This window comes from Mesoplodon bidens (genome assembly GCF_964165515.1).
Source record: "Mesoplodon bidens genome assembly, chromosome: 9".
In the NCBI taxonomy this organism is placed as follows: Eukaryota; Metazoa; Chordata; class Mammalia; order Artiodactyla; family Ziphiidae; genus Mesoplodon; species Mesoplodon bidens.
Window position 1 is genome coordinate 11409953 of NC_138166.1, and position 24216 is coordinate 11434168.

Sequence of the window (24216 nt, forward strand, 5' to 3'; positions counted from 1 at the left end):
TCCTCACTGTTAGCAGTGGGGCTGGGAAGGAGCAGTGGTGGAAGATAATCAGAAGAAGGACTTAGTGTAGATTTGACAGCCAGACTGATTTCTCTGCTGGGCTCAGGAGTTTCTAAAATCTGCTGGCAAGATTGGCTCCTGTTCTTAGCGTGTAGATGCTAAAGTGGTTTCCAACCCTGGTTTTTACAACGCTCTAGGGCATTTCCAATACAATGTGTGTGTTTAAAATTCTCAAAACCAAATTAATCTGAATTCGCTGAAAAGGCAAATATGATTCAGAAGATTTTTTCTTAGTTATTGTCTGGTTCACCTTTCTGAAACGCTTCATACTCCTTCTTGGAACTCCTTCCTGCCTGGGCTCTGTGACCGTGTTACTCTGATGTTTCAAGTCTAACCCCTTGCCTTCCTGGCTGGTTCCTGCTGTTGCTCCAGGCCTCATCTCTGGATCACTAAAAATTCCACAGAGCTCTTCCTTGAAGGCTTTTCTTGTCCCTGCCCCCTAGCTCCAGCCCCCACCCCAAAGCCCTTCATGGACTCCTCAAGATTTCCAACTCCAGCCTCTAAGAGCTCCCCGCTGTACGAAATACCCACCATGTGAAATTTCTCAAGGGGAGGCTGGGCTGGGGCCCAGCAGTGATGCTCAAAGATAGAGCAGAACTTGGAAAGGGAGTTAAATCTACCATGGCTTCCGGGCTTCTATGAATTCACTTCTCAGGCTGGGTTGGGCTCGGCCTAAGCACGTTACACGCATTATGGCATTTAATCTTCACACCACCTCTCTGAGGAAGCACGATTATACCCATTTTCCACACTTGAGATTTAAGCTAGGAGAGGGCGGGCGCTAGTTGAAGCAGAGCTGGGCTGTGAGCCGTCACACTCTTCCGTCTGAAGCAGGGGATTTTGTCCTTCCGTCTCTGGACAAACAGACTGGCTGGATCAGGGCCTGGCAGGAAGGTGAGTCCAAGCCGCCATGATGCAGGAGTAACCAATCAAAAGGACTAGGAGCTCAGCTAGAGTGTGTGTGAGTGTGTGTGTGTGTGTGTGAGAGAGTGTGCGTGAGAATGTGTGAGTGTGTGTGTGACTGTGTGAGAATTGTGTGTGTGTGAGAATGTGTGTGTGAGTGTGTGTGTGTGGGTGTGTGTTAGAGTGACTTAGTCTGCGTGGAAGGTGGTGATAGGTAGTGAGGTACGATCAAAGAGACAGGAAAATGCTCACAGGAACGAGCAGGTGCCCTCAGATGGATCTCACACCACAGGTTCCTGCCTACACATACAGCCCTATTCCGACTAGAACGCAGGGAGTTAAAAAAGAAACAGCCCTTGAAACGGAAACCAAATTATCCATGGCAATTTATTAAATAACTAAGGTTTTCTAGGCCTTATTAAAATAAATGTTTAGTGTATTTTCTTATCCTCTGACGTTCACTTCTGCGCTTGTCAGCACCTGCTGGCAGCAGCTGGAGTAATCTGGCCAATTTTGCTGTATGTGCAAATCAATTTGATTTCCCCCCCCAAAGATAAAAATCAGTAAAGTGATTAAGTTACAATTAAGGCATGTCATTGAAAGCACAGATAACAAGAAAAGGCTGAACAGGACACGCCCTGAGGTCACCACTGACTTCCTTCTACTCAAATTAAATGATTTTTCCCCTCATTCTTCTTGCCTGCTCTACTGTATAGGATATTCCGGGTGATCACCACTCCTCCTCCTACTTCTGGAAATTCTCTCCTCTTCTGGCTTCCATCGTGCTATCCTTATGCCAGGTTCCCTTCTTGGCTCTTGTACTGGTTCCATAAATGATAATCTGTTCATCCATCCATCCATCCATCCATCCATCCCTCCATCTTACAGATATTTAATAACCCAGTGTGCCAGGCACTAGGAAAAAGGATGGGGCATATTTATGCCTGGTTTTACAGTTGAAAATGCTTTTATATTATTTCATTAATTTCTTGCTACAACCATGTGAGGTGGCTATTGGTACCTCCATTTTACAGAGGAGGAAACAGGTTCTGAGAGGATCTGGGATTTATTCATACCAGCATAGCCAGCAGATGGCAGAGTCTGGACAGGAATTCAGGTTTTCATGCCAGTAAGAATTCCTAATGGCATTCTCTTACATACTGGTCAAGTAGAATTTTGCAACTAGTGTCATTATTATTCCTAATTAAATGTCATGATGCAGTCAATACATATCTATTGAAACTGTGCTAGGCTCTGGGGGATGCAAAGTCTGGGTCCCCACCCTCATAGAACTTGTGGCCTAGTAGGGGAGACATTAATTATATATTTACACCACAAACATTTGCTTTTAAGGTATGAGGGAGAGTGGATCTAGTTATGAAAATCAGGAAGTCTTTCAAGAGGAAGTAATCATTAAGATGCATTCTGAAGGATGAGTCAGAGTTTTGGGAAGAGGGGATGAAAGAAAATCATATACAGAGAAGGAAAAGCACGTGCAAGGGCCCTGTGGCAGGAAGACCCAATGTGCTGAAATTTTAAACGCCAGCTTGACTGGCATATAGAGACTGAAAGGGAGCCCAGCACAGGATGTGGTTCAGACCATGCAAGACTTTGTCGCCATGACAATGATTTTTACTTTTAGCTTCAGAGCAATGGGTAGACACAAGTTAAGAGAGTGACATGATTAACTTCTTTGATTCTAACTTCTGTGTGCAGAATGAATTGTAGAGGAGCAAGAGTGGAAGCAGGGAAAACAGCTGGAGGGCTTCTGCAGTTGTCCAGGTGAGAGGTGATGATCGCTCGGACCAGGGTGGTGGTGGTGGAAATGGTGACAAGAATCCCACGGGTGCTCCTTGCTCTGTTCCAGCCCATTTTCTCCCTAAACCCTGTCACCAGAGCGTGCTCACGAATTTGCAGTACGTGGAAGCTTGTCCACACTTCAGGGCTCTGCGGGAGTCTCCTCTCCCAGGAAGCCTTCTCCAGATAACGCTAGTCCTCCGAGATCTTTCAGAAGTTGAGTCTACCTTCCGTATGGTTGCCTTGAAACCTGCTTCTTCTCGATGGCTTGGCTGTTCTCCGATCGTTTCCTGAAGATGCCTTCATTTCTCTTGTCTTGCTTTCTTCCTTTGGAAAGTAAATGCTTTGTTGGCATTTGCTGAATGGTGTCAACAGGGCTCCTCTGGAAATGACATTAGTAAATGATTACTCATGCCAAATGCCTTTTTTTGTTGTTTTCTAAATTAAACACTGGTTGCTTTAAATCCATCTTCATGATCTTGTTCTATCGAAATGTATGTCCCAATTTTTCAATTCTTTCCTCTAAACTCTTTTCCATATATCTCCTAGTAGAAAGCAGTTTCAGGGGGAATGGAGTGTGGGGGGGTGCGGTCAGCAGGGTCATTAAACAGGAGCTATCTGACCAGAATTCTTATGCCTCTGAATGGGGCATTTGATTAATCCTTTCCACAGGCACCATTAGTCATGCCTTGATGGAATCTCATTTTATAGCCCTTAATACACGGACCCAATTTATCCACATCACATTGTATTCTAATACTTGTCATCCAAGTTATTAGCTATCTCCTTCTCAGTGTAAAATCATCAGCCAGTTTGATTAGCTTATTCCCTGGGGATGATGGGGAAGATAAGAGACACAGTACAACATGACCACCAAGGGTTTGGCATCCTCAACAGCAGACAGCTAAGTGGAATCCACTTACGGAGCTGGGATGGCCACATAAACACCTGCCCCCCGTGAGAGGGTGTCTGTGTGGTACCCAGGACCCATAGCCACAAAGGGTTGGCCGTGGTCATGCCTGGTGGCACTGAGCCCTCATCCTGAGTGGGATCACTTCAATAAAAAAGAGTGAGGCGGGCTTCCCTGGTGGTGCAGTGGTTGAGAGTCCGCCTGCCGACGCAGGGGACACAGGTTCGTGTCCCAGTCCCACATGCTGCGGAGCGGCTAGGCCCGTGAGCCATGGCCGCTGAGCCTGCGCATCCGGAGCTTGTGCTCCCTAACGGGAGAGGCCACGACAGTGAGAGGCCCGCATACCGCAAAAAAAAAAAAAAAAAAAAAAAAAAAGAGCAAGGCTTCTCTCCCTCCTGCTTTCTAACATCCCCTGCCCCCCAAATATCCTTCCCGAGAGGCACAGCTCAGAAGCCCCTCTTTATTCCAGGACATCACTGCGGCCTGAAATCCCTGTTCTTCCCCTCCTGGGGACCTGGCAGGCAGAGAATCTAGAAGGAGACGCACAGCGCTGTTTATCGCTCTCTCACCAGCACAGAGTTGGCTCTAAGCAGCCAGCCTCTTCTCCCTCTTCTCTGGAACCAAGCCTGAGCCCTGGGGCTCAGAGGTGGCTTCAGTCCTGTCTGAGGAAGAGAGAAGGGGCCCGCGTGACCCCTGTGGGATGGTGGGCTCAAAGCCCTCAGAGAGTTTCCAATGCCTTTTCCCCTCCCCTACCACCCATCCGCAGCTCAATCAGGCAAAACTCCCTCAGCCCGTTCTGGGGTCCTTTTAAAAGCTCCCACCATTTTTCACCAAAGATCCTTTATCAATCACCCTCGTGCTTTTCTGAGCCCGGCAAGAGGAGGATGAAAGAGGCTCTCTCCTTCAGGAGGTGGAGCCTCACTCCCTTCCCCAAGACTATGGGCTGGACCTAGGGACTGGCTTCTTCTAATGGACAGCATCAAGCACAAGTGGCTGACAGTGTGTCACTCCTGAGAAGAGGTGACAAACGGCCTTTTGACTCCCCCGCCTCTTCCTCAGATCGTTGTCTCTGAGGGCAGTGAACCGCTATGCTGTCAGCAGCCCTACGGGGAGGCCTAAGGTACTGAAAGCGAGAAACCGAGGCCTCCTGCCACCAGCCAGGTGAGCGGGCCACCCTGGAAGTGGGTCTTCAGGTGCCAGCCAAGACTTCGGATGACAGGAGCCCTGGAAGACAGCTGGACGGCAACCTCACGAGAGACCCCGAGCAAGAGCCACCCAGCTAAGCTGCTCCCACGTCTTGACAATAAATAGTTATTGTTTTAAGTGGCTAAAGGTTGGGGTCACTTGTTACGTAGCAGTAGGTTACTAATACACTCTCACTACCTCAGAGGAAGGCCTTGGTCCCCTCCCTCCCTTCAATTGCCTTCTCAGGTTCCATCTGGATCTCCTTTCTGTTCAGGGAGTCTGATGTCCCTCTGGTACGCTCTACTGTCTGTCCCCGGCCTCTACTGTGGGTCCCCACAGTCTCGAGGGCTCTTTCCCGACCAGAGGGGGAGGTAAGGGAGGAGCTCCCCTGTGGCCTGGGTTTGGAATTCTAGCTCCTTGCCTACGATCCAAAGTGACATCTGGCATTAGGAGAATGACCCTTTGCAGAGAGCAGCCTTCCTCAGGCCACGCAATTCCCTTGTCTGTGAACTTGGTGGGGCTTAATGACTTGACTTAGGCCGACAGGCAGCAGGAAAAGACTTTGCAAAATAACCAAAATAACGTGTCCCCTTATGTATCATATGCACCTCTCCTGTACCCTTTCTGCTCACCTGCAGCTTCTGCAAAAGGTCATGTCTCGTTTCAACTTTGCAGTTAAGTGCATCTGACACTAAGTGTGGATTCCAGAACTGGATGGAGACGTAATCTGGCTTAAATGTTGCAAGGTGCGCCCCGCTACCCCAGCCCGCTGGCTGTGTCCTGCCACAGTCATAAAGGAGGAGGAGATCCCGTTCTCGCTTCTCTCATAATCGTACAAGAGGCACAATGTAGCTGTTGATAAAAAAATAATTCAGGCAGCTCTTCCATCTGATCAAACCCTAGCAATTTAATATCTCAGTTCTACGGGGCAAGGTCAGACAGTTATAGATGTCAATATTTTGGAAGGCTTGGAAAAGTGGAGTGGCCCTCAAAGCAGTGGTTCTCAAAGTACAGCCCCTGGGGGAACAGCATCAGCATCACCTGCTGGCTTGGTGGAAATGCAAATTCTCGGGCCCGACCCCAGACCCACGGAGGCAGAAACTCTGGGGGTGGGACCCAGTCACCTGTATTTAAACGAACCCCTCCCACCACCCCAAAGGAACAATTCTGATGCACGGCTAAGGGCTGAATATCACTGACTTAAAGGATTAAATATCTAAATCATTCATAAGACGTTGACTGAGTGCCTACTATTTGCCAGACACTCTGGGGCGATGAAGCGGAATTGGAAGGAACTCCTTCCTCAAGGATTTCACAGTCCTCCCTTCCCTTGCTTTGTGACAAAGCGTGAGAAGAGAGCAGAACTCGAAGACCCTGATTCAAGGAATGGAAACCACTCCTTACATGTAAAGAGTCTTTTCAATGGACAGGAGGCACACCAAAATTGTTTTTTTTCCAGGAATGATCATACTCTCAAAATAGTAACTTTTCTAAAGTAAGTAAATGTGTGGGTTTAATATATCATGTACAGCTGGCTCAGCCTTTTTAGCTTAAAAAAAAAAAAGATTATGTGATCTCACCATGAATGAAATGCAGAATTACCTTAAAGATTCACTTAGTTTTGTGCCTGTCTTTTTTTTTTTTTTTTGCGGTATGCGGGCCTCTCACTGCTGTGGTCTCTCCCTTTGCGGAGCACAGGCTCTGGACGCGCAGGCCCAGCAGCCATGGCTCACGGGCCCAGCCGCTCCGTGGCATGCGGGATCTTCCCGGACCGGGACACACACCCGCATCCCCTGCGTCGGCAGGTGGACTCCCAACCACTGCGCCACCAGGGAAGCCCTGTGCCTGTCTTTTAACGAACAAGCTATTCTGTTGTTTCATCATCTTCCATGAAGTCACACTTCCTCCCCTCTTTTTCTGTAAGTAAGATGCCTTATTCAGCCTTAGAGCTAAGATGTATCGTGCTTCCTATGACTGGGCTCGATATCTCTACATTTGTTAACTCATTTGATCCTCCCCAACCTTATAAAGTAGATGCAGCAAACAGTCTATAGGTGAAGAACAGAGGCTGGAAGAGGCAGGAACAGGAACCCAGACCCACCTTTGGTTTTTTTTTGGTTTTTTTTTTTGCTTTTTTTTTTTTTTGCGGTACGCGGGCCTCTCACTGTTGTGGCCTCTCCCGCTGCGGAGCACAGGCTCCGGACGTGCAGGCTCAGTGGCCATGGCTCACGGGCCCAGCCGCTCCGCGGCATGTGGGATCTTCCCGGACCGGGGCACGAACCCGTGTCCCCTGCATCGGCAGGCAGACTCTCAACCACTGCACCACCAGGGAAGCCCCAGACCCATCTTTTAACCCCACGCAAATTATCCTGTGCTGTCGTCGAAGCCCCACTGGGTCATTTTGCTGCTCATTAATTGGAGGAACATAAAAGGAAATAGAGCCTCCCCTAGAAGACTACTAGTATGAAGCACTGGCTAAAGCTCAATTGGGGGATTTATTTTTAAACATTAAAGTTCACGCTGCATTCCTCCGTCAGTACCACGGGTCATGAGGAACTGGCCACCAACTCTTCCTGGTCACCGGCACCGGTGGCCTGTGTGAGAATCTGCTCGATGCTCAGCAGATCTCGCTTTGAGAAGATGCTCCACATTGGTTCCTTTCTCAGGCCGCTTCAGTGACGTTCAAGGATTCACTGAAACACTATTGGGGCAGATCAATTTCCTGTGGTTAGGCATGAAGTTGAGTTAATCCAGCCAAGCCTGAGCCCTTGGGATGATGGATGCCCAGTTAACCCAGCTGCTGCAGGGGTGAAAGGTATCACTGGTGGCCACAGAAGAAACCAAAGCTGTCTGGCTGGACCAGTAACACACTCAGCCCCTTGACACAAGCACAAGGCCTGCCCTGGCCAGCCAAGTTCATCCACCACACAGGCCTAGCGTTCAATTACGGGGGCGTCACGGCTCACCCACGAGGCAACTAAGAGGCACCAGGAGACCGCTTCTGCCTGTTGCATTCTTGGGAATAACCTGGTGACTTTAGTTTTATGCAACTGAGAGAATCTGAAGTCCACGTGGGCTGTGTAGAAGACCACACAGGTATCTTTCAAGCCACATACAGAGCAGGCAACTTGAGGTGAACCCAAACACACCCTCCTTCACCATCGGCTTTCTGTAATCAAGGCTTTGTGGAACATCAAGCCCAACCCCTAGTTCTAATTCAGGGGTGCTTGTCGGCTTCTGCCGAGACACTGATTTGATGAGTGGCATTCCATGGAACTACAGACAGGAGATGCTGAGCTTCCCAGTGTTATGATTTATTTCAGGATTCTGAAATGGGGAACGCACCTATCGATGGCACACTGGAGGCTGGGAGATTCTGAGAGAGCACTTCACGCATATAAATGGCACACGCGAGGAAACAATTTGCTTATGGTTACAATGCCGAAGCTGGGGACCATCCCATTGTGCTCACCACCCTCACGGAGTGATGGCTCCACGGGAAACCGCTGGCATCAGATGATCCTGCATTTGGACACCCCTACGCCGCCTCATTTATCTACCTGTGACAGGGACAGTGCTGGAAGAGAATCAAAAGATGACAAATTGTTTCTGGTTTTAAAGGAGCTGTTCAGGCTGGGTGTACTCCCGGGGGGAACCAGGTTTCATGCCAGCAGCCATCACTTCATTCTGTTATGAGGCCACATTTTGGCAAACACCAACCGGCAGATGATTGCTATCTCCTTTCACCAGTGGATTTAAAGACACTTGCTCTGAAAGCCTGAAATCCAGCCATTCTGAAGATGTGTACAGCACAGAGCAGACCTGCCCACACACTGCTGTGAGGCAGGATGGCAGGCATTAGACAAGAGTTCCAGATGAGAGGGATTTTTTTTCCCCATGTTGAGGCAGACAGATAACAGGGGAATGATTTTGTAGGATTCCACAGCAGAGATACAATATCAGCAAATGACTCTGGGAAAGACTGCCTTGTGTAAGGAGATAAAAATTCCTAGGATACTGGCCACTGGAATCTGCTTTTGTGGATACAGACCTCCCTCCACCCCAAGCTTCCAACTTCCCTGGGAGCAGGGAGAAGGCACATTGGAGTTTCAAGATGGTTTCAAGACCCGAGCATAACCTGAGCCCTCCACCATGCCTCTGCTTACAGCCGGTGGTCCAGCCAAGGCTGGGCATCATTCTGGCTGTCACCCGTCTTCCTTCTTTCCAGCTGATGCTTCCTCTCTGGGAAGGACCATATAATTCATGGTTGATACACTCAATCCTCTGGAGGTGAACGCTCCTCAGCCCGTCCACTTTGTGTTTCTTCTCCGCCATGTGCTGGAATTTGCAAGGCTGGAGAAGTGTCTCGCTACGCTCACGTATACAGGTGCCAGGTGCCTATTCTAAGCATTGTGCTGGTATCTACTCATTTTATCCTCCTGAAAGTCTTTGAGACAGGTACTAATAGTATCCTCATTTTGCAGATGGGGAAACTGAGGCACAGAGAGATTGAGGCTTCGGCTGAAGGTCACCTAGCTGGTCCATGGCAGAGCCACAGTCACGCCCAGACAGCTTGGCTTTAGACTCTGGCTGGCGCTAACCCCTTTGCTGCTACCTTTCCAACACAACCCGCCTTCAAACACAGCAGCTGAAGCCCACGTGGGTCCTGGTTAGGCCAGGCCTTTCTCCTTCCCAGGCCTCTGGATTCAGTGGATGCCCGGAGCTGGAGCACAGAGCCTGCAATGTGAAAAGACACAGGCTCATCTCCAATCCCCCTGACTGGTTTCAAAGTTCAGGCCAGACGTCCAAACGCTTATTCTGTGTTTGTTTGTTTTGAACATTCCACCATGATGCCCCCAGATGCTTCACAGACGGTCTCTCTGTTCTCCTTCCGTAGGCGAGCATCTGGACCCCTCCCCGCACACCTCCTCCCACCTCTGGCAACACTCCTGCTGCCAGGGACTGATGTTCCCTGCCTCACCTCATTATACATTTCAGCTGAAAACTCCTATTTTCCACGTAGCAGCGAGGAGTATTTATAGCACAAGTCACATGCCAAGGTGTTCTCAAGTTTATCATTTGGAATAATAACTTTGGAGCACAGTCACCATGCCCATTCCACAGATGGGTAAGGAGAGGTGGGAGGTCACAGCAAGGTTTCCAAGGAGTCCTAAACTGCCAGGTCTCTTGAGCCACTTCTATACAATCCTCTCTCCAGATTGCTTTCTCTCATCTTCCTGTTTAACAAACTTATCGAAGGCCTGGGAATGAGAGATGCTCTCAAGATCAGGTCGTACTGTATCTGTGTCTGCACTCCAGTTCCCAGAAGACTAACGAGCAACTCTAAGGTCCAGTGGCAGGAACATCAATGCTTAGGTTTCTGCCAAAACCCATTCTCATTAGTAGGCTTACATGCATGAAACACATATGTGGAGTTTTCAGTCTGCACAATTTTCTCATCACCCGTTACAACTAATCAGAATGCTGAGCGGATTTATTCGCATGCAGAACACAACCAACTGCCTTCAGCATCTGCTGAAATGACCGTAACCTTCTTCTGATGGAATCCTCAGGCCAAGAAATGAAAAGGTAGATCATAACCTTATAGGCAGACTGAATAATAGTCCTTCAGAGTCAACACTGTAAGACTGTTTTTCAAATAGTTATTAAAGAAAGCTCATGGGGCTTCCCTGGTGGCGCAGTGGTTGAGAGTCCGCCTGCCGATGCAGGGGACATGGGTTTGTGCCCCAGTCCGGGAGGATCCCATATGCCGCGGAGCGGCTGGGCCCGTGAGCCATGGCCGCTGAGTCTGCGCGTCCAGAGCCTGTGCTCCGCAACGGGAGAGGCCACAACAGTGAGAGGCCCGCGTAACACACATTAAAAAAAAAAAAAAAAGATAAAGAAAGCTCAGATCCCAGGTGAAAGAGATTCGAGAAAGCCAGAGGATGTGTTCATTGCCCGGAGCCTGGAATTAGAAACTCCAAAGGTTGGAAGTTTCATAAAGGTGAATTTGCCTCCAATCGTGGACACACTATTCGGTGGCTGCTGTGCATTTTTTTCACTGGGGTCTCTGTTCAGGGCAAATGCCCTGGGGTGAGCGTCAGGAGTCCTGAGGACTAGTCCCGGCTGTGCCCCTATCGGTTGTGTGACGTTAGGAAAGTCGCTAAACTTCTTTGAGCTCCCAAATCTGGGGAGCCAGCCCCCAGCAGTCTACTCGAATTCGAGTAACAAAGTCTACTTTGTTACTCGAATCAAAATGAACATGCTATGAGAGAGTGCTTCGTAAAGACGCTGTAGATATTTCTAAAGATATATGATCACCCTCCAAAGGCGGTAGTGAGAACAGAAGTCTCTCATCTCTGTTTTCAAAGGAATCACCTTCTAGACACACTGCTGAGAAGTGGCATTTGGGAGTGCGACCGCGGACGACCGTCTACGTCACAGGATTCAAAAGCAGGCAGGAGCGCACTGTTTCACTCGTTCACCATCTCTGCTTATGTTTGCCCTTGAGTCCTTATCTCACCATCCAGTGCGATACTTGGAGTACTTAACAGGCACCCAGTGGGCGCTCATACATGTGAGACAAACCAAAGGATGCTAGTCTAAAGATTTCAGTCCTTCTGGTGCAGAAAGGTCATCCGTGGGAAAGAAACTGGGGGGATCTCTGGGAGCCTGAGCCTAGGGTAACTAGCCAACTTGGACTTGGATTTCTGGAACAAACTGGTCACTCGACCTGAGCGTCATATTTGAATATGCAGTTTGCCTCCTCCCAGCTGGCGGGGAATAAAGTATCTGAACTACGGGAAGTCTGGTGGAAAGCATGTGTGTCTCTGAGTTTCTAAAGAGTTTATCCCTAGAGATTTATAGCCTGGGCATTTCCCCTCTCCTTTTGCCCCTATTAGTTTCCATTTCCCTAGCTGACACCATCTTTTCACTGTCAGGAATCCAACAGACTCACGCCCCTTCTATTTTTCCTGCATCACATTATCACCTCTAAGATAGATCCCTGGTCCCTGCTGGTGGCTTCCTGCCACTAGCTAAATCTCCTACGGAACAGCTCAAGGCATTCGGTGCAAAACTGCAGCCTTCAGCAGGGCTTGGACGTGGAGCTGCTGGGCTTGCCCTGTGCAACATTCACCAGGAACACACGTGTGCTGCAGAATTGCCATCTGGATCGAGCACTGACTGGTGCACACAGCAGGGAAATGACATTTTGGGCCAGTGAGGAGATGGGATCGGTGGGGATTTCCCCTTTAAAAACTTACAGCAAAAGCCTGCCTGAGACTATTCAGTATTCATAAGTGGAAAGCAGAGATGGCGTTTCTGTTCCGCCAAGAGCAATAGCTATTTATCATAGCAAATGACTGAAATAGTTATACGTACAATGCTTTACTCAGTGCTGTAAATTACGGTATACAGAAGATTAAACTTAAGCCTAATGCTACCCTTGAGCTTCAACAGCTGAGTCCTATAAATGGGTACCCGTTAAGAAGACAGAACCTTTTTCCTGGTTACTGTTTAAAAGTGTATCTCTATTAAAAGCTTGTCTTAGACATAAATTACCAGGAAGCCTGCCCCTGGCCCCAGGCAGGCTCTTCCTCGGGGCACTGACTCACAGAGTCACATCTAAATGACACAGTGACAAGCCTGAGAGTCAAAGCATGTGCTGTGCTGACCTCCAGCGGGATGGAGGTAAGAGGGACTTCACATGGGTCTGAATGAGCACTTACTTCTGGCTCTGGGCCAGGAGAGGGGTGGGAGGGCTCTGCAGGGCCTTAAGGAGATCTTCAAAATTGAAACGATCCTGAACCCCATCAATCCAAAGAAAATGCTTCTTTTGGAATCTGCCGTTCCGTGAAGTATCAAGGAACCTTGACCTGGAGCCGAAGCCCCACTTTTAACTAACTACATTTTATTCTCCAAGCACTTGCTCCTCAAAGTGTGGTCCATGGACCAAAAGCACCAGCATCACCCGGGAGCATGTTAGAAACACAAACCTGCTGAATTCAAATCTGCATTTTAGCAAGAACCCCCCAGGGGGCTTATATGCACATTAAATTTGGGGCATCAAGGGATAAGTAAGCAGGTGTTAACAGGGAGGAACCCCTTGATTTTCACACTGGAAATCATTACAAGTGACAAACAGGATTTAAGGGAACAGGTCCTAAGAGTGGGCTGTATGATTCTGAGTTCTCTTTTGTCCAATCCTACTTCAGAACATTTTCAGGAACTTGAAAGGTTTTTATGAGCTGGGAATGAATGTATCACTCTGAACTAGAGATATGACCCGAAACACCCCAGGGTGTAAAACAGAGTGAATTAGCAAAAAGTTCATGCTTTATAAATCAATCATAATCCTCTTGGGAATCAGGAGGCTGAGAACGCATGGCAATGTTTTGAGCCAGGATTTCAATTCTTTGTTGTAATTACCAGTTGACTTTAAGTGGGATATGTATGTAAAAATCTATGTTGTTTGAGAAGATAGAGATCCTGAACAACCGTATTCTTTATGAGAAAAAAATTATCATTCGGTATACATGTTAAAAAACCTAATGCACTAAATAAATAGATAGATTTAAATAGATAGATAAAGAAATAAAATAAAATCTATTGTGGCCAAGCTAGCAGAGGGAAAAATGGCAAGACGGTTAAGAAAACTGCTAATTTAAGGGAAGGCAGGAAAGGAGAACAAAAACAAATAAAATGCAAGGTACACAGAATGCAAATTAAAAGACAGAGATAAGTCCAAATATATAAAGTAATCACAATAAATGTAAATGGATAAAACTCGCCTATTAAAAGACACTATCAGATTGGACTTTTAAAAAAGCCAGCTATATACTACTTACAAGAGAGACACCTAAAACAAAATGACACAGAAAGGTTGAAAATAAAAGATTGGAAAGAGATAAGGCACATACACATTGACCAAAAGAAAATTAGGTGGCAATGTTAATCAGATAAAATAGGACCTAAGGCAAAAGCATTAATAGGGACGAAGACTCCACCACTAAAATGACATGAGTCATAAACTTACATGTATCCAATAGCACAGCCTGAAAATTGTACTGCAAAAGGTGTTAGAATTTCAGGAGAGACTGACACACAACCATAATAGGAGACTTAAAACTCCCTTCTCAGAAACTATAGACCAAGCAGACAAAAATGGTGAGGATAAATAGGATTTGAATAACAAAATAAACAATTAATATATGGAACCCTGCACATAAAAGAGAGATTATTCCAGTTTTCTAATAACATACGACACATTAAAAAGAAAAAAGCATGATCACAAAGGAGATATCCTAAGTTATAAAACAGGTAACATAACTTTCCCTGGCCATCACAAATGAAACTAGAACTCGAAAATAGAACAAGGGGCTTCCCTGGTGGCGCAGTGGTTGAGAGTCCGCCGGCCGATGCAGGGGACATGGGTTCGTGGCCCGGTCCGGGAAGATCCCACATGCCATGGAGCGACTGGGCCCGTGAGCCATGGCCGCTGAGCCTGCGCGTCCGGAGCCCGTGCTCCGCAACGGGAGAGACCACAACAGTGAGAGACCCGCGTACGGCAAAAAAATAAAATAAAATAAAAAATAAAACAAGAGTGAGGGGCCCCCTCACCACCCTTTACATTTGGAAACTAAAACTACGCTCCTTAATTACTACTTGGCAATGATGTGATTTTTTTTTCTATGTGTGGCCTAGTTGCTATGGGACCAGGTTAATTTATATGACATTTGTCACGGGTATCACCAGAAACAGGAAACTCCCCAAGCCATTACAGCTTCATTATTTTGTACTTTGAACTCAATTCTAACCCAAAGGGAAGGTGAAGTGCCTGACTCCAGGAAGAAAAGAACGGGTGTGCGTGGGTTAAGTACAACCTAGTCGTACAGCACCAGAAGCTGCTGTTGGCTCATTCCCCAGACTGTGCCCTATTCTACCACACTATACCCATCTCTTGCTGCTAGCTACTACTGGCTGGACGCAGAGACTGTCCTAGAAGTGCTCTAGTCACCTGGGAAAAGGTGCTATTCAATTGATGTGGCATCCTACAATCAGGAGGGTTCTGGAACCGAGCAAATTCTGTAGTTAACAGTTTCCATGGGACCTTCTGTCTGCTTGTTCACAGGGCCAAGCACTTCTTAAAAATGATCGCGGAGGGCTTCCCTGGTGGCGCAGTGGTTGAGAGCCCGCCTGCCGATGCAGGGGACACAGGTTCGTGCCCCAGTCCGGGAAGATCCCACATGCCGCGGAGCGGCTGGGCCCGTGAGCCATGGCCGTTGAGCCTGCGCGTCCGGAGCCTGTGCTCCGCAACGGGAGAGGCCACAACAGCGTGAGGCCCGCGTACCACAAAAAAAAAAAAAAAAGATCGCGGAATGCTGCACAGGAGACACACAAGAAAAATATAGGTCCATGTGTCCCTGGGGTAGAAAGCAGTCCCCCTGAGAACCCCCCCCCCCAAATCAATCCCAAACCAACCACTTCCTCTGGACTGGACTGTCAGTGCAACACAAGTCCAGTGCTGGCTGAATAATGAAAGAAATATTAAGAAGAAAAACACCAAACAACCTAAGAAGAATAGAATGCAGGACGCGGTGATACTCATCAAATCACACTGATGATAGGTCTGCAAGTTCTGTGGGCCAGCGGGGGCGGGGGAGATGGAGCAATAAGAAAATAAAAGAGAGGCCCAGAGCTCCTCTGCCTGTGCCATGGACACCTGTGGTGGTCAAAACAGCCCCGTGGTTCCCTGGCTCACAAACAAGCCACAGAGTGGGGGCAGCTCTCAGGGGACCGCCCCCCCTGCCCTGGGCCTCCTCACTGGTCTCCCAATCCCTCTCAAACATCACCAACACTGCCCCCCATTAAAGAGTAGCCGAGGCAGAGGTGTGTCATCAGCATAGAGGCTTCCCACCAACTACCCCCTTGGGTGAGTGTCACAGTGGTAAGCACATGACACGGGCAGCTGAAAAAGTGGCACAAGAATTTTCAGAGCTGCTGACCAGATCCTCCTTCAACGCTCCAGTGACTTATTTCATACGCACCTGGAGAGAGTGACGCCATCAGACGATGCCCTAGAGCTGACTGTCATGCAGGTCACTGAGTCAGGGGTCAGTTGGGGCTGGTGTTAATGGGACCTCACTGCTGGGGACTAGGCAGCAGGGCTCCTGATGGAGGTGGCTCATTTGAGAGGGATACCTACGGGGTGGGGACAGCCACTTAGCGAGACGAGTGGAAAATTGCATCCACCGCACCAGGGAAGCCATACTCATCTGAGAAAAATGCATCTCTGGAGAAGCCTCAGGAATTTGAAGAAATAATTCCTGGGAGAGAAAAGCAAAGCATCTACGATGCTAATAAACAAGCAAGTAACAGGGTTAGTCAGAAACCAAACCTTAGACAGAAATCCATAGTTCCAGTTTTGTAAAACAAAGACCAGAGTTGCTTTCTCTGGAAAAAAAAAAAAAGATTATTCATTCCATGTGAAGTAAGATTCATCATAGTGAAATTGTTTACTTATTTTTTCATCATTTACTCCCCTCGATTTACATTTTCCCCCGGATGTATTTATTTCCCATGCGTCTCCTACACAGCAATTCCCCAGTGTGCACTCATTTTTCAGTAGTGCCTGGCCCCATGAAAGACCAAAGGAAAGGCCTTGGGCAAGCTCTTCACTACAGGATTTCCTCAATTCCAGTATGCCACCGATGGTAAGAGGCCACATCAACTTAACAGCACCTTTTCCAGAAGAGAAAAAAAAAGCCCTGCCATAGTAAATATACACATGATATGGGAAGAAGCACTTGGACTTTAGAAACAATAGGGCTGGGAACCTTCTTTAGAGACTCCCTGCCCAGCCCCCCAGCCCCGCTCCCGCAGCCCCAAGGTGAGCCTCTACACGGTGCCTTATATGTGACACTTTGGGAGGGACCTCTCAGTGACCCCAGGCAAAGCACTCAGAATCAGCTCCCTGGAGCTCCCCTGGTGGCACAGTGGTTGAGAGTCCGCCTGCCAATGCAGGGGACACGGGTTCGTGCCCCGGTCTGGGAAGATCCCACATGCCGCGGAGCGGCTGGGCCCGTGAGCCATGGCCACTGAGCCTGCGCGTCCGGAGCCTGTGCTCCGCAACGGGAGAGGCCACAACGGTGAGAGGCCCGCGTACCGAAAAAAAAAAAAAAAAAAAGAATAAGCTCCCTGAGCGAATACTCCAGATGTTCTTCCAAAAGGAAAACTGTGATGGTGGAGTGGCAGTTTGGATGGGAGTTGGGCTCCAGCATTAGGGCACGAGGTGAAAAGGATGGATAATCAAGCCCACCTTTGAAAACCCTTCCACTCATAAAGTACAGTAGATATGGTTTGGGGACAGTGGGCTTTCTTCATGGCCAGTTTCTCCTCCAGGATTGGAAAAGAGCTTTGCTTCTCTGCTTGGACACCAGATGAAGGAGTGGGCTTGTATGTGGCACCGCGTTATTAATCCAAAAAAGTGCATTATTATTATTATTATCATCATCATCACCATCACCCAGTGCACGTGGCTGAACTCTGATAAATTAAGAGCGATGGGACTCCAAATCGAAAGAGGTGCATTTTTGTTTTTTTACTGCAAGACCTCTGAGTGCTTTGATGGACTAATAGCTGCCGAGAACCTCCAGAGGGTAATCTGGCGTGTGGTCTTTCCCGAGCACGTGTGTGCCCCCCAAACTCCAGCTCTCGGAGCACAGATGCACTACCATGGGGAGAGAACACTGCTTCGGAAACCCTGTTCTGCTCACTGCTTCTCATGGGGACAAGGCCACAATGACCTTTCGAATCAGTGCTGGCAACATTCTTTGCTCGGATTTAAATAAAGCGATGGCTGTTCCCCTAATTTTTCTCGGTTGATACAGCTCTGAGGAATGGAATGGAGCAGCCCATACAGCGAGGACAAGCCAGTGATGAGTCAGAAGCCGGGGGTCATGTTACAGTGTCAGCCTTCCAGAACTCAGCTGTGGTCAGGGATCAAAGGAGCAGCCTCACCCGCGCTCAGTGAGGAAGGGCGGTTCCCCTGCATCAACCTCTCCAACTGTACCTGAACAGAGACGGTCATTCTCTTTGAAGGAGCAACATCTTCTAAACGAATGTCCTCGCTTACCCATGGCATTTGGCTTACTCACAACTGGGAAGCCAATTTCCTTCCATGCTCACTTTCTCCCTCCTTTCTTCCAAGATTCATTTTTTAAAAAGCGTATTGAGCACCAACTGTAGGTCCAGCATTCATCGTGTTAACTCAGGGAACACAATGGTGAGCACGATGACAGGGCTCCTTGAAATGCCTAGTCTGGGGGGTGTGTCAGTGCGTGCGCCTGTGCATGCAACAGGGGTGGATAAGTAAACGAGCATTTGCAATGGCTGTCATATATGCGAATCTTGGTAAAGTGGGGAGTGCCAAGAGATTGGGATTGGAAGAGTCCTTCTTTCTCCCTGTCTGGGCCCCAAGTCAGAAAATGTGCTCCAGGCTGGGACTCAGGGATGCAAAAGACACAGCCTCAGTGCTTGGGAGCTCAGTACCTAGTGCTCACAGGTGACTGCTGCACAGTGATCGGTGCCATAGGACGGGGGGATGCAGGGGGCACAGGGACCAGCTGACAATTTAGTCGGGTGGTAGCTGAGCTCAGCAGAAATGTAGAAAAACACTTAGGGTGTTGCTAGCCTAAAAAGAGGTCTATCAGTGATGTAAAAATGAAGTCATCTGTACTTGGAAAAAAAAGCCAAAGACATTAAAATGGCTATTGTCAAGGTCAACAGCAGCCTTTAGTGGCAACTGGCAACAACCTCTTCTCTTTTCTCCTCTCACTCAACCGCTTGGCATTTGACTGGCTCTACAAAACACTTTCTTCTCTTGGCTCCCATGTTGTCATCTTCTGCTGCTTTTCCTACCAGGTCACTGGCCATTCCCCTTCTAACTAACCCTAAATGTTGACCTGTCCCTTTCCCACCTCAATCCACCAGCAAATGCTGTCAGTTACATTTCCAAAATAGATCTCAAGTTTATCCTTTGTTATCCATCTTCACAGCTATGCATCAGTCCCTATGAGGTCTCCCAGGCTCCAAGCAGCCAGAGTGACCTTCTAAAAACACAAACCAGATGATGTCTTTCCCTCACACAGGGTCCTCCCGTGTCTTCTCACCACACCTAGAATGAAGCCCGAACTTTGGGCTCTGCCCTACAGGGCTCTACAGTAATGGTCCCCCCCACCTCTCTGAAGCCCTCAAACACACCTCACCTGGTGTGCTCTACCTACGGCTCGATCGCGTTATTGTTTATCAATACATTATTTAACCTACCAGAACACAGGCTTCAAGAAACCCACACTTTTTTTTTTTGTGGTACGCGGGCCTCTCACTGTTGTGGCCTCTCCCATTGCGGAGCACAGGCTCCGGACGCGCAGGCTCAGTGGCCATGGCTCACGGGCCCAGCCGCTCCGCGGCATGTGGGATCTTCCCTGACCGGGGCACGAACCCATGTCCCCTGCATTGGCAGGCGGACTCTCAACCACTGCGCCACCAGGGAAGCCCTAGAAACCCACACTCTTATTTGTCTCACTCACCACTGTATCTGCAGCATTAGAACAATGCCTGGCATACAGTAGTTGCTCAATAAATATTTTTAAAATAAATTAACGAATCAAAGCTATGTGACTCTGGAGAATGTAATCCAAGAGATTCAGCCTTCAAGAAACAGGCTTGAATGAGATTATAAGTTTTTTTCTTTCAATTAAAGATGAATTCAATAACACTAAAGTAAAAAAAAAACACTAAAGTTATGAAGATCTTCTTAATCTATCTCTAAATTTGAGCTGAACCATTATATCTGCTATGTTTTTTTTTTTTTGGCCATGCCACGTGGCATGTGGGATCTTAGTTCCCCTGACCAGGGATTGAACCTGCGCCCCCTACAGTGGAAGCAAGGAGTCTTAACCCTTAACCACTGAACCACCAGGGAAGTCCTTGGTTTGTTTACTTGTAAAATTTTACCTGGTTCACAGAAACATGCAAGAAAAGGGAATTCCATTGAATTTAGAGGAAACCATCTACTGTTTGACGGGGGGAGCGTCTCATGGATCTGCTCATTTGCTGGAGATGAACAAGAAGCTACAGACAGAACTGATGGTGGTACTCACTCCACCTCTTCTGCAAGCTTGCTTCTTTTTACTTTTTGATATTTAAAGGTCTATGCAAATGCTGTGGCTCTCAAAACATGGACTGTAACTGATTTATTCCTCCTTTCTGAAGTCCCTCAAAACTGTGCCCAAGTTCTTTACCTAAGCCAACAAGCAGACAAGGTCAGTGGGGTAGGTTAGAAAGATGAGAAAGAAACAGGGAGCTCAGGTGCCCCCAAGCACTGCATTTAGTCTCCAGCATCCTACAGGGGACCAAAACAACCTTTCTGTATGGAAGTGTAGTTACACTGCTGCAGGGAGTTTGAGATCCAAAACATTGAACGAGTACAGTGGTTAAAGTGATCTAGAGTCAGACATAGATTGGAACCTTGGTTCCGCCACTTACATCAGTCTGATTTTGAGGAAATTTCTTAAATCCTCAGAGTCTCCCTGTCCTTGGCTGTGAGATGAGAATACTACGACCATAGCACCTTAGGGTGGCAATAGGATTAAATAACAAAAAGCTTAGCATATATACGTGCTCAATACGTACATTAGCTTTATTGTTGTTTTTGGAATTTTTGTCTGCCATTAGCAGAGAAAAAAGAAAAGCCAGGGTTTGGGACCAGGTCAGCCTGCTATGTTCTAGACACACCTTTGATTCTAATTTGAGCTGCAGTAAGTTCAAAATACAAACATTTGAAGTGGAGCAAAATGTGGTCCCACTTTATTATAGATTCTTTCAGTTGTAATGCTTGATTTAAGGCAGAACCATTTGTTAGTCCGTGATTTTTTTCCTTAGGGATCTTCTTATTATAGGGCTTTCCTTAGGATCTCTCGTATGACTGCACTTTACCAGGGACAATGGAAAGATGAAATAAGAAGAAAGAACAGCAGACATCGTTTCTGATCGTAAGGAACCTGAAAGATCTATCAAGCCAAGAGTTAATTCTGGATCGGGGATCCATTCATCAAATTAAGGTTAAAAAAGAATCCCACTAACAAAATCAAGTTTGCACAGATGCACTTGTTCTCGCCAAGTCTTATTAGTTAATACTGTCTGACTTGACAAAGAATATGTTTGATGAGACCAATTTACTTTAATTATTTTATACGTCTCTGGTATAAATAATCTAGTCTCATAAAAGACAACTCACAATAACAACAACAGAAATTTAATCTCAACAAACACATTCAACTTAATTGACCAAAAACTCCAGCCCTGCTCTGTGGCAATCTACACTTTCAGAAAGGAAGTTCTGGCAGGATAATTAGCCGGTGATGATACCCGGGAAGCCCAGGGGCCCTGACATGGGGAGGGGCTGACTTTCTCTAGGGCTCAGAAGCACAAATGGTTTGTTTCCTCCTCAACCAGAGGTCACCCGGAGATAGACAAAATAAAAAGAACAATTGGAGGAAACCTTGGAACCTCATTAATGAGGCTTCCATGTGTGGCACTGCTGGGCTCTGCTGCTCTTGGTACCCACCCAGCATCGGCATCTGGATGTGGACGGGAGGGATGGAGGTAACAACCTCCAGCAGCCAATTGCTGTCACTCATTTATTTTGCAGCTCAGCCCCTTTGCTTCAGCTCACAGTTCATTAAATTCTACTGCATCATCATCAACATGCAAAATAGCTACTTGAAGGGCATTCAAAAATATAATCAGAAAAGGGAATAAAAAGCCCTCTCTGAGAAAGAGGGACAAAAATTAATCCTCTCTTGTCTACTGAGTGACAACTAGGTTCTTTGGTTCTAACATGTTTATTTTTTAAGTACCAGTGACATCCAAGGATTATCTCTGTCTGATGGATGGGGTGTGGGGCTGTATAGTTCTCTGCTTGGAGGGTGAGCACCAAATGTGGCTGAAAAATTCTGAAGGCTCTGTGTATATGGATGGGTTATTTCTTTTGCCATTTTTCCCCCTTTTTTGATTTTAAGGTGGGGAGGACTGCAACTTTATGGACTTCTGCAACATATCTTGTTTTATGCTTTGAATATGACTGTGATGGGGAAATTATCCTGATGACCCGTGCACACACACTCATTTGAATGTGGAGGAAAACTTAAATATAGAAAAGCACAAAATATGATAGGACAAATGGAGATGTTATATTTTAGGGCAGTGGTTTTCAACTGGGGGCAATTTTGTCGCCTAGAGGACACTGGCAATTCCTGGAGACAGTTTTCGCTGTCATGACTGGGGGTGGGGGCTGCTACTGGCATCCAGTGGATAAAATACAGGGAAGCTGTTCGACATCCTACAACACACAAGACGCCCCCATAACAGAATTATCCAGCCCCAAATGGTAACAGTGCTGCTGCTGAGAAACTCTTCTTCATGGTAGTTCATTATGTAAATATACTAGGAGGTAAGGACAGAAAAAAAATCATAACTCCTTTCATTTAGGCAAATCATACAACTCCATAAATGCCCAACCCAGTGACAACACCACAGCTTGGATCCACCTATTATTCTTCCCTTTACTTATAATATTTCAAATTGATTAAACATATGCAACTACTAAAAGTAATAAAAATATGTTTCCATTGCAGGTATCTTGCATTTCCTAGTTTTTTTTTTTTTTTGCAGTATGCGGGCCTCTCACTGTTGTGGCCTCTCCCGTTGTGGAGCACAGGCTCCGGATGCGCAGGCTCAGCGGCCATGGCTCACGGGCCCAGCCGCTCCGCGGCATGTGGGATCCTCCCGGACCGGGGCACGAACCCGTGTCCCCTGCATCGGCAGGCGGACTCTCAACCACTGCGCCACCAGGGAAGCCTGCACCTCCTAGTTTTGAGCTTGTATACAGGCTTGTGGACACAGATGGGACCCCCCCACTCCCACACACACACATGCACACACCACACACAGAGGATTCTTTTCGGAAGAAATGGCAATACCACTCTCTCTGGGCTGAGGTTGGGACCCACAGCATTGACACAAGAGGAAGAGTCACAAATGTCACCTTCACACTCCATGGTAATCATAAGTGAATATTCTCTGGGAAAGATTTCATTATAAATCTCTGTAGCTTATCACTTGGTTAACAATAGCTTAACTGTTTTTTTCCTAAAGCAAAATTTGTTCCACCACTGTGCTAAGTACTTCCCACATTCGAGTTCCTTTAATCATCACAACGATCTTACGAGATAAACTACGATCCCATTTTAAGAATAAGGAGACTGAAGCACAGAGAGGCAAAGTAACCTGCCCAAGGTCACACAGCTAATAAGTGGAAGAGCTGGAACTTGAATCTAGGCAGACTGACCCCAGGGAGGCTATTCCCCAAAACGAGGCTGCTACATCGTGTCAGTGCGTCAAGCCACAACTTGGGCTGGACAGCTATGAGAGATAGGGATGCCTGCTGAATGGGATCAGGACGCCCAAGGCAAGGTTTTTTCTGTTTTCCCCTTTTCTACGCCTAAATAACCTCATCAACTAACCTAAGGGACTTTAGAAACAAACCAATTCCTCAAAATCCTAGATCTCCTGGGTAGAGGTTTAAAAAGCATCCAAAGGGCCCGTGTACAGAGGAAACAGACCTAAGGGGCCCACACAGACAGGGTGGCACAGAATATGGCCTGCAGGGAGCCCCTACCCCTACGCCAAGCAGAGGGTCTCCTGAGCAGTGGGCATGCCTACTTTTTACGTCTCGGACACCAGCTTGGGGTACAAAGTCAGGAGCAACAGGAAAGCAGACAGCCCTGGGAGCGGGGCTTCACATGACCCCCATACGGGGAGGCAGCCAAGGCCAGATGGACCTCAGCAGGGACCCCAGAGAGACACTGGGAGCTTCACGGTATTTCCAAAGGAGCTGACACTGGGGCCCCATGTGAATGTAAACCATATTCATAAAGGCAGATCCTCAGAACTCCTGGCAATGTAATCATCTTCAGGCCAACAAGTCCTGCCTCAAGAGTGTGGGAAGCCGAAGATGAATCACAGGCCAGAGTCCGCAGGCTGACCTCTGTGCACACATCCCCCGAGACAGGGAGAGAAACGAAGGCAGGAAGCACTTGACTGAATTGGTTTTCCCATTTTTCATAAGAAACATTCAACTTAATAAAAAAGAGCCATACTTTATTGACAATAATAGCTACCCTTTCTTCATTTCCTTACTATGTGCCAGGAAACTACTTTATCTCTGCTCCCCATAGTAGCTCTGCAAGGCAGGAACTATCGCCTTCATTTTAGAGGAAAAGGAGGCTCAGAAAGGT

The 24216-nt window shown here is 47.4% G+C and overlaps 1 protein-coding gene across 6 annotated transcripts in view; it reads right to left on the minus strand.

Annotated features, from left to right (window-relative positions):
- ATXN7L1 (ataxin 7 like 1) overlaps window positions 1-24216 on the minus strand; it is a gene marked incomplete at its 5' end in the record, with an annotated part of 246286 nt that overhangs the window by 130876 nt on the left and 91194 nt on the right. The window contains one exon of one of the 6 annotated variants that reach the window (XM_081243476.1): window positions 2618-3083. The exons of the other annotated variants lie outside the window; for them this stretch is intronic. Coding sequence (XP_081099602.1) covers window positions 2984-3083 — 100 coding nt within the window. The 3' untranslated portion in view covers window positions 2618-2983. Of the gene's footprint in view, window positions 1-2617; window positions 3084-24216 lie in introns of those variants that run through there. 6 annotated transcript variants of the gene reach the window in all.